Source organism: Lutra lutra, chromosome 8, assembly GCF_902655055.1.
Source record: "Lutra lutra chromosome 8, mLutLut1.2, whole genome shotgun sequence".
NCBI classification, from domain to species: Eukaryota; Metazoa; Chordata; class Mammalia; order Carnivora; family Mustelidae; genus Lutra; species Lutra lutra.
This window is the reverse complement of record NC_062285.1, coordinates 134,767,004-134,780,988: the sequence shown is the minus strand read 5'-3', so window position 1 is coordinate 134,780,988 and position 13,985 is coordinate 134,767,004. Positions and strand designations below refer to the sequence as shown.

Below are 13,985 nucleotides of genomic sequence, written 5' to 3'. Positions count from 1 at the left end.
GGGACCTAGACCCCGTCCCTTGTACGGGCGTGCAAGTAAACAACTGATAAAATCACATCAGTACCAAACAAACTGTGAGCCAGCCCTCTGTTGGAACCAGCCAGCCCGAGCATGGCAGGAAGGCTCTTGAGCCGATAGCCTGCTTCCCTCCACTGCCCCTGAGTTTCTCAGCACCCCTCCCTCCGTGTACCCACCCTACCCCCACCCCGCAGCTGTGCCAATAACAGGGAGAATGAGGAGGGCTGCACCCCCCTGCACCTGGCCTGCCGCAAGGGTGACGGGGAGATCCTGGTGGAGCTGGTGCAGTACTGCCATGCCCAGATGGACGTCACGGACAACAACGGGGAGACGGCCTTTCATTATGCCGTCCAGGGCGACAATGCCCAGGTGCTGCAGGTGAGCAGGGGGAGGGGCGGCGGGGTGACGGGAGCTGGCAACACCTCGTTGTCCCCACTTATCCTGAGCTCCTTCCTGGACACCGTCCCCTCTTCTCCCCCACTTCCCTCCTCATGCCTGTCAAGGAGACACACCCTCAGCCTCCAGCTTCTGACAACCCTAGGGAGGTTCCCCCAACTCCTCGAACTAAACTGGAGGCCCAGCCCAGCCAGGCATTCTGGTTCGGCTTGTCCCAAGCACCCACTGAGCCCAACCCTGGGCTGGGTTCATTTCAGCCCTGCCTGGAGGGGCCTACCGTCCAGCGGGACCCGAGCTTAGCTTTTTCCAGGAACTGCAAACTCCATCCGGCTCCTGTAGACGTTTGCACCAGACATACCCCTCCTGTTAAATGTTTGATTATCGGGCTGAGAAATGAAATTTAAAATCGTAGACCGGTAGATGGAATGATGTTCCTAAAAGCTACTTTATGTGTTAGATGGAAGTGTTAGAATACCAGACAGGATTTCACTGCCCCGAGTTAGAAGATTTTCTTTTTATTTATTTATTTATTTATTTATTTGAAGACTTCCTTTTATCTTTTTTAAAGATTTCATTTATTTATTTGACAGAGAGAGAGGGATCACAAGTAGGCAGAGAGGCAGGCAGAGAGGTGGGGGGAAGCAGGCTACCTACGAGCAGAGGCCGATATGGGCCTCGATCCCAGGACCCTGAGATCATGACCCGAGCCAAAGGCAGAGGCTTAACCCACTGAGCCACCCAGGCACCCCTGAAGACTTTCTTTTAAAGGTGATGTCCTTCTCCGCCCTGGCATCAGAAAGGAACGACACTGTTCCATGCGTTCGTGTCGTCTGGTTGGTGCACAGGGAAGGGACTTCCACGTGCCCTGGTGAACTCCATCCTTCCTGAGAGCCAGCTCCGCGCCCGGCTCCATGGCTCACAGGGGTTGCCTCTGTGCAGACGGCAGACACATACTCAGTTGTCCTTTGTCTTGGGCTGCTCTCATGTCTGGCCCTGGGCTGAGTGCTGTGTGTTCCAGTTAATTCTCTAAATAGTCTCTCTTGGGTGTGGGGGGAGGTCAGGATCCTCCTCTCATTGCCAAAGAAACTGAGGTTCCATGAGGTTAAAGAAACGTGCCCGGGGAGGGGCAGAGCTGTGAGCCGTGGGGCTGGCCCTCGATCAGGCCTCTTTACTGTGTTCTCAGCCTGTTGACAGGCCCAGCAAGGTCCCCTGGGGGACACAGGACTTGTAGCTAACCTATAGAGATGGTACGTGACCACAAGTGAGGAAGTGAAACCTCCTGGCTTTCTTTGTAAAACTGGCTTGTCTGTCTGTCTGAGTGCAAAAAGGTGTTTTTATTTTTTAAAAGATTTATTTATTTATTTGACAGAGACAGCGAGAGAGGGAACACAAGCTGGGAGAGTGGGAGAGGGAGAAGCAGGCTTCTCGCCGAGCAGGGAGCCCGATGCAGGGCTCGATCCCAGGACCCTGGGATCATGACCTGAGCTGAAGGCAGATGCTTAACAACTGAGCCACGCAGGTGCCCCAAAGGTGTTTTTATTAAAGCATAGGACAGGACCCATGGGCAGAAAGAGCTGCCTCTTTTGTTTTTGTTTTTTTTTTTTTTCAATTGAGAAAATTATATGTGAACCTAGCAAAAAGAAATTCAAGCCAGAGAGATGAAAGTAGGATGAGAGTATACAATGAAAAGCAGGAATTTCGGGGCGCCTGGGTGGCTCAGTGGGTTAAGCCGCTGCCTTTGGCTCAGGTCATGATCTCGGAGTCCTGGGATCGAGCCCCGCATCGGGCTCTCTGCTCAGCAGGGAGCCTGCTTCCTCCTCTCTCTCTGCCTGCCTCTCTGCCTGCTTGTGATCTCTCTGTCAAATAAATAAATAAAATCTTTAAAAAAAAAAAAAAAAGCAGGAATTTCTCCCCTCCAGACCCCCAGGGCCCATCCGCGAGAACAGCCTCCGTTCAGGTTTCCTGGTTGAGAAGTTTTTCCCACGAGCCCCGGCCGTGCCAGACTAGCCCCCCGCCAACCCTGTCACAGCCGGTGTCCTGTCTTCTTGCAGACCCCTGTCTCTGTGCTTCCCTTAATGTCCCTCCCATGTTCTCGCAGAGTCCGACTTCCCTTGCCCTCACGTGGGCTCAGGAGGCGGGCAGGGAGGGTGTTGTGGAGGGTCGTGGAGGGCTTGTGTTCATGGGGCCCCAGCCCACCCCGGTGCCCCGCTGTCAGCTCCTAGGGAAGAATGCGTCGACTGGCCTGAACCGGGTGAACAACCAGGGACAGACCCCTCTGCACCTGGCCTGCCAGATGGGGAAGCAGGAGATGGTCCGCGTGCTGCTGCTTTGCAATGCTCGGTGTAATGTCATGGGCTCCATTGGCTACCCCATCCACACGGCCATGAAGTTCTCCCATAAGGGGTAAGTCCTCACTCCCCTGCCCACTGGTGGGGCCTGCAGCTCGCGCAGCACTTCTCCTGGAGCACAGGTGAGCCCTGGCCTCTATGGGCTCATTCCATGCATTTCCGACATTTGGGCCAAGGGCCAGCTTGGCCCGAACAAGGTGCTTGAACCTGTAGTGGATGTGAGCCTCAGTCCAGAAAGTCAGCTGTGCGAAGAGTAGAATTTTGAAATGTTTTCTGTAATACACCTTCATTTCTGGCCACGAACCTCCCTTTACCGATGAGAGAAGAATCATCCAGATCTTCCCTTGAGTCCTTCTTTTCCACCTCCTCCAGGTGGTCCTCCGGCACGTGACTCCTTGTCAGAGTCACGTGCCACCCCGAGAGGGCTGGGTCCTAGAGATGGGTCCTCTTCTGTCTAAGCCCACCAGCCCTATCTGAACACCTTCGTGGCTATAGTGCTACCCTGTGGCTTCTGTAGATTCCTGGCCGGAAGCCTAGGATCGCTTGGTGGGGTGGCCCCAAGCCCCTTCTGCCTCGATGTGTCCATGGTTCCTGGCTAGTGGCCCTGCTGGGACGAAGGCTCCAGGCCCAGGCCTTGGGGAGCTCTGGACCACTCTCACATTTCTTCCCTCTCCCCAGACCTGCGAAACCCTGGTCTCAGGAAAACTCGCCATATAAAGTGTGTGTGTGTGTGTGTGTGTGTGTGGTGGGGGTGGGGTGGGGGTGGATAAAAGACATGAAGGGGGCGCCTGGGTGGTTCAGTCAACTGGGTATTTGACACTTGGTTTCAGCTGGGGTCATGATCTCGGGGTGGTGAGAGCCCTGAGCCCACCTGAGATTCTGTCTCTCTCCTTTTCCCTGCCCCTCCTGCTTGTGCTCTTTCTTTCTCTCTCTCAAATAAATGAACCTTTTTTTAAAAAGACGAATATCTCAAAACAGTGCCCAGTGGGGACAGTGTCTAGAAAGACTGACTGACAGAATGAACGGGTCCATTGGTTCCTCCATCTGGGCGCTGTGCTAAGCGCTGGCCTTAAAGAGACAGAAAAGAGAGCAGCTCCGGGACTGGTGACACAGAAGTCACCGAGTCCTTCTAGGCTGTGTTCTGGACAGGCAGGGGGAAGAGCACAGAGGGTGGCAGGTGCATGGGGGGTGGGCAAGCCTTGCCCTCCCTCGGGTTTTCCCTTTTTCTGGAGTCTCCTAGAGTCTGCGCCTACCTTGCCGGCCCCGCTGGCATGGCCATCCCCTCAAAGGTCTAGTCAAGTGTGGGCCAGCCCACCTTTCCCTGATCCTCCGCAGCACAGCCAAGGTGGGCTAGAACTTTCAGGAAGACTTGACCAGCTGGTCAGAGACGGTACTGACACCCTCATTCCCAGTAGTCACGTGCCCTGATTGCAGGTTGCAGCCCGAATGGGCACACATGATGGTTGATGCTCTTTTCTCCCCGGAGGTAGTGTGGCAGCCCCGTGCTGGCTCAACTCTGGCCACCCCAGGCTTTCTTGTCCAGGGTCCTGGTATTGCCCGGCTCGCTCACTGCTCAGACACCTCCAGCCGCATTCTGCTCTGCCCCTGCCAGGCCCCCCACCGCGGGGCTGGTACACATCACAAGGGATCATGCACAGAAGATGATGCGAGTGGCCTCACCGCAGGCACGCCCTACACAGCCCCGCATGACCACGTCCTCCCAGGGCCCCCACGGGGACATCCCTCTGCCAGTATGCAGTAGCCAGCACCGCTGTGCCCTAGAAAATCTCAAGCATCAGAGTTATGGAGAGAGGTCCCGTCCCAGCTCCAGTTTGGGAGCCCCTCTGCTATGTATGTCAACCCAGTTGACCTTTACAGAGCCCGGTTTGCCCCTGGGTGTCAACTTTGACTTTGCAAAATGTTTTCAAGGTTCATTCATGTTGTAGCACATATTCCTTTTTTTTTTTTTTTAAGATTTTATTTATTATTTGACATACTATAAATGAATTTTGTTAATTTTTTGTAAACAATACAAAAGAGAGAGGGAGGGCGCACACAGAAGCACGGGGAGCAGCAGAGGGAGAGGGAGAAGCAGACTCCCCGCTGAGCAGGCAGCCGGATGTGGGGCTCAATCCCAGGACCCCGAGATCATGACCTGAGCCAAAGGCAGACGCTTAGCCAATGGAGCCACCCTGGTGCCCCAAATTCCCTTCCTTTTTAAGGTAGAACAATAGTCCATGGACCACCTTTTGCTTTTCCCTTCACCTGCTAGTGGACATTTGGGTGTTCCCCTTTCGGCTAACGCTGCTAGGAATATGGGTGTACGGGCATCTCTTTGCGTTTCGGTCATAGACCCGAAGTCTATGGGAGTGGAAAGCAACTGCAGTCTTCACTCCTCTGCCTGGAGCACCTGAGTGGCTCAGTCGGCTAAGCATCCAACTCTTGATTTCAGCTCAGATTGTGATCTCAGGGTCATGAGATTGAGCCCCAGGTCGGGCTCTGCACTCAGCATGGAATCTGCTTAAGATTCTCTTCCTCTCCCTCTGCCCCTTCCCCTGCTCTCTTTCAGGTAAATAAATAAATCTGTAACTCATCTGCCTTTACTTCCTGCAGGATGCTGGTCCCTGCGTGAAACACCAGCAGTGGATGGTAGGGGATGGAGGGCAGCCATGTGCCAGGCACAGAAGTGAAATGTCTTCTCTCCTTTAATCTCCGCCAGTCCAGTTAGGACTGGGCCCGTGTTGCAGATGGGCTCAGCCACTTACCGGAGATCAGCCAGTGAGGAAGCTAGGGCTGGACCTCAGGCCTACCTGACTTTAAGGCCAACACTAGTGAGAGCTATCATTGCTAACTGGAGTTATCAGGGAAGGCTTCCTGGAGGTGGGCACTTGAGCTTTGACATACCATATGCTGGTTTACATGCTGGTTGGTTCTGTTGCAAAACCTACAGAAATTTTGCAGAAACTCTCCTTCACCAGGAGATGAAGCCCCAGGTCTTGGCCTTTTCCAGCCTCAGGCCACCTCCCTCCACCTCCACGACCTTCTGTACTGCCCCATGGCTCCTTTCTCCCTAGGTGTGCTGAAATGATCATCAGCATGGACAGCAACCAGATCCACAGCAAAGACCCTCGCTACGGAGCCAGCCCCCTCCACTGGGCCAAGACCGCTGAGGTAGGCAGAGTCTGAGGGGAAGTGGTAGGCGGGCAGGGGGCAGAGTCTGACGGGGAGTGGTGGATGGGCAGGGGACAGAGTCCCAGAGCCCCAAGTTCCTCAGCTGCCCGCAAGAGGGCAGCTCCTAAGATGACTCTGGGGATGGCGCTGTGAGGGTTGGTCTCTTAGTGGCCCCACAGGGGGAGAGGACAGTCTAGTGTTGCTCTGCCACTCACTGGCACAGTGACGATGTCCCCTCCGTGAATTGGGGGTCCTGTGGCCTGCCTTTGGAGGTGTGAAGTCAGCGAGGTAATATGTAAGAAAATTCTTTATAACTCAGACAGAAGGTGGTGTGAGGCCTTGGCTGAGCAGCTCCCCAGAGGCCTTCCCTAAGCCAGGCTTCACCCCCTGGGGAGGATGGAGATCTCTGGAAGCTGAGCTTGGCAGTGCACTGGGTGCCCCCGAGAATGTGGCTTATTCTTAAACAAGGGAGGGAGGAGATTACCGACCTCTGTAGGGTACCTTCTGTCTGCCAGTGGCTAGACACCAAGTCAGGCCCTTCCGTGTACGTTTTGTCGTGCATTGTCACTGCTCTGTGAAGTAGACACTTGCATTTCTATTTTCACAGAAGAGAAGAACTGGGTGCAGGGGGGGTGGTGACCAAGTTCAGAGGACGGGGATGAAATGGGGTTGAACTTTGGGCTCTGGACTGTTTGAGCTCCAAAGACCAGGCTCCCCGGGGCTGCCCCGGGTAGGGCTGTGTATTGCCCAGGCCCAGGGAGGGGTCAAACCTTTGCAGGACCCCAGGGACGGTCGCAGGGAGTGGGGCCTTTCTGGGAGTTTGCAGAGATGCAAGGGGTCCCGTTAACTCCAGGCAAGAACCCAGAAGCCCCTTAAATCAGCATATCTTCAGCCTTTTGTCCTCTACTTCTGGGGTGCTGACAGCATGGGCCAAGGTCTAAGACCATGCCCAGAACTGGGGCCCACCCCCTGAGTTGTTATTGTGGCTAGAGCTTTCCAGAAGTCCAGTTCCTGAAGGAGTCTCAGGGAGGAGGTGGCAGTGCCTGGGTGTCACCATGCACTCCAGCACGGACCCTGTCTCCCGCAGATGGCCCGCATGCTGCTAAAACGGGGCTGCGACGTGAACAGTACCAGCAGCACAGGGAACACAGCCCTGCACGTGGCTGTGATGCGCAACCGCTTCGACTGCGTCATGGCGTTGCTGACCTACGGGGCCAACGCGGACGCCCGCGGGGAGCACGGCAACACCCCACTGCACTTGGCCATGTCGGTGAGCCTGCGTCTGCCCCGAGCCCTGGCAGCTCCTGCAAGGAGGGCCGCCTGTCTGTGGCTGCCCTCCCGCGGTGCCCCCTCCAACCCCCGCTGGGAATCTTTCCTCAATTAAGACCCCATCTTCTCCCTCAGGAACCTTCCGTGTCCCCCTCTCAGCCCAAAATATCATCTCCTTCCTCTGCGCCGCAGTCCCTCCTGCTCCTGGGCTCCCCATTTGACAGGTGCATGGTGTGAGAGGGGAAGTACAGCCCCAGCGACCCGCCGTGGCCTTGGCCAAGTTACCTGTTGGCCTCAGTGTCCTTATCTGGAAACCCGGGGTATCGGCTCCCACCTGGCAGAGCTGTTGAGAGAAGAGAGTGGCAGACCCTTGGTAACTCCAGGAGCATCCCTGAGATGTCCCGGAGATACCAGTTCTCCCCCCGCCCTGCATCCTTAGGGGAAGTACTCATCTACATATTGTTCCTATCTCCTTAGAGATTCCGGTGTCCTAGTCCACGCCTTAGAGGGGGACTCTAAGCTCCCAGAAGGCAGGGTCTGCCTTCTCATCTTGGTGGCTCACGATAGGGATTGGCCACAGTTTTTGGCTTATTATAGAGCATAGGTCCTGCCCTTAAAGCCCCTCCAGTGTGGAGAGATGACCAGAGTATGAACATACAAATTGCAGGGAGGGAATGTCACTCGTCACCGATGTGCAGGGAATGTCACTCGTCAACGACGTGTGTAGGTATTCGGTACCTCGTATTCCATAGCAGTACCAAGTGTACGTACGTACGTTCCACAGATCACCAAGGGATGGGATTGGACAGGCGTCCGGGACTCTAAAAGATGTAGATTGAGGACACACTCAGAGACATGCTGTTTTATACCAAAGGCCATAACCGTGTGGCGACATTGTTGTCTGGGAGATGGAAGCCCTAAATAAAACCGTGGCCATTTTCAGCACTGAATGACCCCTTAGAATTATCTAGCTCATCGGTTCTCAAAATTTTGGGTCCATGTGGTCCCATTGTATGCTTAAAAAGTGATATTGATGATCCCAAAGACTTTTCATTGATAAAGATTGAAGATTAAAAATAAGAAGTTTCCAAAATATTAAGTCAGTTAAAAATGAAAATTCAGGGTGCCTGGGTGGCTCAGTGGATTAAAGCCTCTGCCTTCAGCTCAGGTCATGATCTCAGGGTCCTGAGATCGAGCCCCGCGTCGGGCTCTCTGCTCAGCGGGGAGCTTGCTTCCCCCCCTCTCTCTGCCTGCCTCTCTGCCTACTTGTGATCTCTGTCTGTCAAATAAATAATAAATAAAAATCTTTTAAAAAAATGACAATTCACCAGTCACAGCCTCAATAAGTAACATTTTTATGAAAAACAACTTTATTTTCCCAAACCAAAAATAATCGAAAAGAGTTGGCATCATTTTACATTTTTTTAAAAGATTGTATTTATTTATTTGACAGAGATCTCAAGTAGGCAGAGAGGCAGGCAAAGAGAAAGGAAGGAAAGCAGGCTCCCCGCTGAGCAGAGAGCCTGATGCGGGGCTCTATCCCAGGACCCTGGGATCACGACATAAGCCAAAGGCAGAGGCTTTAGCCCACTAAGCCACCTAGGTGCCCCTTGTTCTACATTTTTGCGAATCTTTTTAATGCCTGGCCTCAGGGAAGACATGTTGATTCTCATGTCTTCTGCTACATTTATTCTGTTGCAATGTGTTGTTGAATGTATGTTGGGTTTGAAGACAGTCTGGGCTCACATAGACAGGTTGTTGAAAAAGATACACAGTAGCGCCTTCTCAGAGAATCATGAATATTCTTCACTGTTGCACCTAAACTGGAGGAGGGTTAGTGTCTGACAAGTCAGTTGCAAGTGGGACCCGCAACCATCTCCGTGTCATACTTCGTTCCCTTGGTATCTCTTGCACTCCCCTTGCATCTTTTACCCCTGCATGATTTCAGGTCATCCTTGGAAAATACTGGCTCACTGTGCGTGCATAGGACTGTTGAACCATTTCATTATACGGGATCGAAACCCCACGTTTATAAATACCCTCATTGATCTCATCAGAAGAGTCTTCCAGTTCTGGGAGGCTGTCAAGCCTGTCATGGCATATACAAGTGTTCTGGAATTCCCATTTTTGTTTGCGAGCTTGAATTTTATCATTGGCACAAAACGTGGTGGGCGTTTTTCTTGAAGTGCCAGGCTCACTGCATTCATTTTTGAGAACGTGTCTTCTGCATACCCAAGGCTGACCCATCGTACGTAGCTCTTCAGTCATGATCCCAAGTAAAAATGGCGTTCCAAGAAAAAAAAAAAACTGGTTCTGCTCACAACCCAAACAATTACATCTATGCTTTTCCTCAAGACAATGGTTAGTTCCTCAAGATGATGCCCCAGAAATGCCTATGCTTTCCCTCCATCTTTTTTTTTTTTTTTTTAAGATTTTATTTGTCAGAAAGCGATTGAGAGTGCATAAGCAGGGGGAGCGTCAGGGAGAGGGAGAAGCAGACTCCCCGCTGAGCAAGGAGCCCCATGCGGGACTCCATCTCAAGACCCTAGCATCATAACCTGAGCCGAAGGCAGACACTTAACTGTCTGAGCTACCCAGGTGTCCCGATTTCTCTCCATCTAATGACACAGAGTAGACAGTGTCAAAATTTAATAAAATTAATTCTTACTGAATGAAGGACATTTCCTAAGGGAAACTGGCTATTTAATTAACTGGGTGATTTCTTTCTGTGAACGGGTGGCAGAAAGGAAAACCAGGGCGAGTATTAGTTTGATGTCCGGGTCTTGTGGAGGCCTGGGCAGTTTTATCCGTCACTGTTTTTACACCATTGGTACAAAAGTCAACGCAATGCAAAAAGGGAACATCTTGGTTTTTTTATAAAGCAGGGTTTCTTTTTTTTTTTTGTTTTGTTTTTTTTACTTATCTTTTTAGTAATCTTTACTGTGCAATACGGGGCTCAAACTTAAAGACCCCGAGATCAAGAGCAGCACGCTCTTCCAGCTGAGCCAGCGAGGCGCCCCTATGAAAACAGTGTGACGCTCGTGAACCCTCCAGAGAGTCTCCCATATTCACGGAGGGGCCACAGATCGCTCTTCGAGAACTGCCGATGTCCCTTGTTTCCCGTACCGCAGGCACCTGTGGACGAGCCTCACGGTTTTGGGCACATTCATGAACCACATTTACAGTTATGACCTTAATCATTTAAGTTGGTTGGTTTGCTTCTAAACTTAAATTTATTTAGAAGGAAGTGTTCGATCACTACCGAAAGGGGTAAGCCAGTGACGCAATAGAAAGGTAAAGAAAACAGAAATGCATGACTAACGATTCAAGCACACATACTTAGCTGTGCCCATGTAAATCCTAATGTACGTGGACCACCATTTGGAAAGCTGTATTCTAGACACGACTCTTCATTCTCTCGGCAAGGAAACTGACCCCAGGAAGAGGGAGGTGATGAGACCAGAGTTCTGGTCTCCAGGTGGCTGGCTTATTAGGTTTGTTTTGGGAAACCATGTCCCGCGCCCCCCTGCCCAGCCTCCAGATGTTAAATGCACAGTGCTCTGTGGAGGGAAGCTGCACTTGAAGGCGACCATCAAGGAGGACGTGTACTCTGTTACTCCTCATAAAAGACACCCTTGACATGATGGGCAGGACAGCCTTCCCTTTCCCTGCCTGCCCTTTGCTGCTGTTCCTGAAAGTGATTAGCAGTTGACCCTTCAGTGTCCCCATGGTTCCCGGGGCGGGGGTCCTAAAGGCCTTGCTTCCAGAAGTTGCTGGTGGGGCTGGGGACTGGGGGTGAGTCACTTCCAGCTTCTGCCTGGGTTATTAAGTGGGTGGGGGCTCTGAAAGCTCCAGCATCTTCTCCCGTGCCCATGAGAGGCCCACCGAGTTGATGGGCAAGGTGAAAAAGGCTGGCGTCCTTTCCCTCTTGTTTCCCTGAGCTGTTGCATTTTCCCCTTACTCCATTCCCCAACAGAAAGACAATGTGGAGATGATCAAGGCCCTCATTGTGTTTGGGGCAGAGGTGGACACCCCCAATGACTTTGGGGAGACTCCTGCATTCATAGCTTCCAAGATCAGCAAACGTAAGTGCCCTGCACTCTGGACCAGAGTTGGGCGTGGGTGGGTGGGTGCATGCCCAGGGGAAGAGGGTGGTCCCAGCCATCAGGCACCAGCATCCTGTCCCTACTCACCCCATCCCCACCTTGCTCCCTGCGTGGAGTTTCCAGGAGCACCTGGGAGGCTGAGAGGGGAAGCTTTCTTTGCCCAAGAACAAGGGCCATCACCAGTAGATGGATCCCAACAGGGGCCTTGCCAAATCGATGTCCTCTTCTGTACGGCCCCCATCCTTCCTCAGGATGCCTAGACTCCCGGGGAGGTGGGTGGGATGTACAGCAGTCGTTAGCCAATTGCTCTTTGAGAATTCACCGCGGGACCGCTTGTAGGAACAAACGTGGGTTGACGCATGCGCGGCACCCGGGGGGGGGGGTGTATGCGCATGCCCAGTGCACACAGGCTTGCTGCGCGCCCTGCATGTTCACTTGGGGAGCCTTGGCATCAGAGCTGGAAAAAGCAGATCATTCTCCGCAGAAGTCTGGGTCCCCTCGAGGGAGTTCTGGGGAGTTGGGGATGTTGCTGTGGGTGTGTAGCTGCTAGGGTGCAAGTGCGCATGTGCGCGCTAGGAGGAGGGTAAAGCCTCCAGGCTGAGTGGTCCGTTTTGAGTTCTGGAAGGGACCCTCCGTTCAGCGGTTTTGAGAATTGCTGAACATAGAGGCAGGAGTCCGGTTTCCTTTCTTTTTAAATTAGGTTTTTAAGATAATTTTTATTAGATATAATTAAGCCCAATCTTGTTTTCTTGTTCTTTTTTTTTTTTTTTTTAAGATTTTATTTATTTATTTGAAAGAGAGTGAGTGAGTGGGAGCCAGGGAGAGGGGTCGAGGGAGAGGGAGAAACAGAGTCCCCGCTGAGCAGGAACCCCGGCATGGCAGGGCATGGGGCTCGATCCCAGAACCCTGGGATCATGACCTGAGCCAAAGGCAGATGCCTCACCCACTGAGCCACCTAGGCACCCCTGGAGTCCTGTTTTCTTGACTAAAAGTGAAGGGACAGGGGGGCCCCAAATTCTCGAACTGGGCATATTCTGTGGCCCCAAGTACTCGGACTGGACTTCCATATTCTGTGGTTGACCTCCGTGCCTTCCCAGGCCCTGGGAAGCTCTTTATAACAGACTGGAATCAGCCCCCGCCCCACCCCCCAACCACACCCAGTTCCCCCGCATACACAGGCCACCTGGTAGAAGAGAGAGGGGGCCTGGTGTGGAAAGGAAGGGCCTCTCACTTGCGTATTGACATCATTTGTGATCCTGTGCGATTCCCCCCTCCCCAAACCCTAACTAGTCGTCACCAGGAAGACGCTCTTAACTCTGCTGAGAACCATAGGGGCCAACTACAGTCTCCCACTCACCCAAGAGGCCCCCTCGGAGCAGAGCTCCACTACGACACATCACTCCTTCTCCCTGGAAAGATCTCAGCCCCCACCGATCAGCTTAAACAACCTAGGTAGGCCTCCCCCCCACCCGCACCCCCCCAACCTGGCCCCGCTCCACCACACTCCCTCCTCTCCAGCTGGTCCCCAGGTGCTGGGATCAAAGCAGTCTTGATCTGAAGGAAACAGGGTCTAGGGTAGAAGTGGTTTAAGGGAGCAAGGAACGATGGGGCAGGATCTCTCAGCCTCTGGAGGCAACCAGCGACCGATGGAGCCGCAACCAGCGATCGATGGAGCCCAGGGCCCTGGGTGGGGGGTGGGGGTGGTGTCCCTGGCTGTTGGCCCACAGTCCGTGTCTCCTGAGAGAGTGCCCTGGACACTGTCTCAGGTCTGGGCATCCCCAGGGCACCCACGAGGGAGGTTGCTTTCATGGTTCCAGTGAGGAGTGTTTCTGCCACACTGTGCATTCTGTCAGGCCTGGGGCCTCTGTGTCCCCTGCTGGCCCCATTGGTGACCTACAGGCCTTTGAACATATCCAGGCAACCTGCCTCTGCCCCTGTGTGTCCTTGGTGCCCATGGAGATGGCCCCCAAGGAGATGGGGTCTGTCCTCTGGGCTTTCTGTGGGCTGGTCCAACCAGGGCCCGAGATCATTTGAGAGTAGTGTCCCCTGAACAGGGCAGTCAGAAACCAATCCTTGGCAAGCCCGCTTTCTTCTTCCCACCTTGCTGTGGAAGCAGACACCAGCACCGTTAGCCAGTATAGCCCAGCCTAGCCTAGAGTCAGGCGAGGCAGAGCCCACAGCCACAGTCGGTGCATCTGGCCTTGCCCCTCTCCTCCCCTGCCCATCCCCACCCAGGCCCTTCTCCCCCACCCCCACCCCATCTTTATCTCTCACTTTTACAGGCAGGCCATCACCCAAGCCAGGCGGGATGGTGGGCCTGGGGCGCGGCGTCAGATGGGTAATGCCCTGGGCCTTGAGGGGCTGGTGAGCCTGCCGAGCCCCGAGCTCACTGTAGCTCTAGTTCCCTCTCTTTCCCAGCTGCAGGCCAGACACACGCAGCCAGCCTTTCCACCCTCTCCCTGGCACTCTGTCCACTGCCTCTCCTGGCCAGTCTCTCCTGCTCATCTCGCCCACCCTCTGGCCACAGGCCCTGGTGAAGGGGAGGTATCCTGCCTTGCAGCCTGCGTTCCTACTTTGCTGCTTCTAGACTCTGCACAGGGATGGGGAGGGCCTGTTGGAAGCCAGATGGCATGGCAGTGCCGGGCCAGGCAGGAGGGCAGCCAGTCCATTGGGGGGT

At 53.7% G+C, this 13,985-nt stretch overlaps 1 protein-coding gene across 10 annotated transcripts in view; it reads left to right on the top strand.

The window, feature by feature from the left end:
* PLA2G6 (phospholipase A2 group VI) overlaps positions 1-13,985 on the top strand; it is a 60,916-nt gene that overhangs the window by 27,124 nt on the left and 19,807 nt on the right. For 8 of the 10 annotated variants that reach the window (XR_007129345.1, XM_047740737.1, XM_047740735.1 and 5 more), the window contains 6 exons: positions 213-396; positions 2,630-2,817; positions 5,837-5,933; positions 7,021-7,203; positions 11,179-11,287; positions 12,599-12,760. Coding sequence is in view for 9 of the 10 variants with exons in the window: in XM_047740737.1 (XP_047596693.1) it covers positions 213-396; positions 2,630-2,817; positions 5,837-5,933; positions 7,021-7,203; positions 11,179-11,287; positions 12,599-12,760 (923 nt within the window). In the remaining variant the exon portion in view is untranslated. Of the gene's footprint in view, positions 1-212; positions 397-2,629; positions 2,818-5,836; positions 5,934-7,020; positions 7,204-11,178; positions 11,288-12,598; positions 12,761-13,985 lie in introns of those variants that run through there. The other 2 variants (XM_047740739.1, XM_047740742.1) reach the window with 2 other exon arrangements.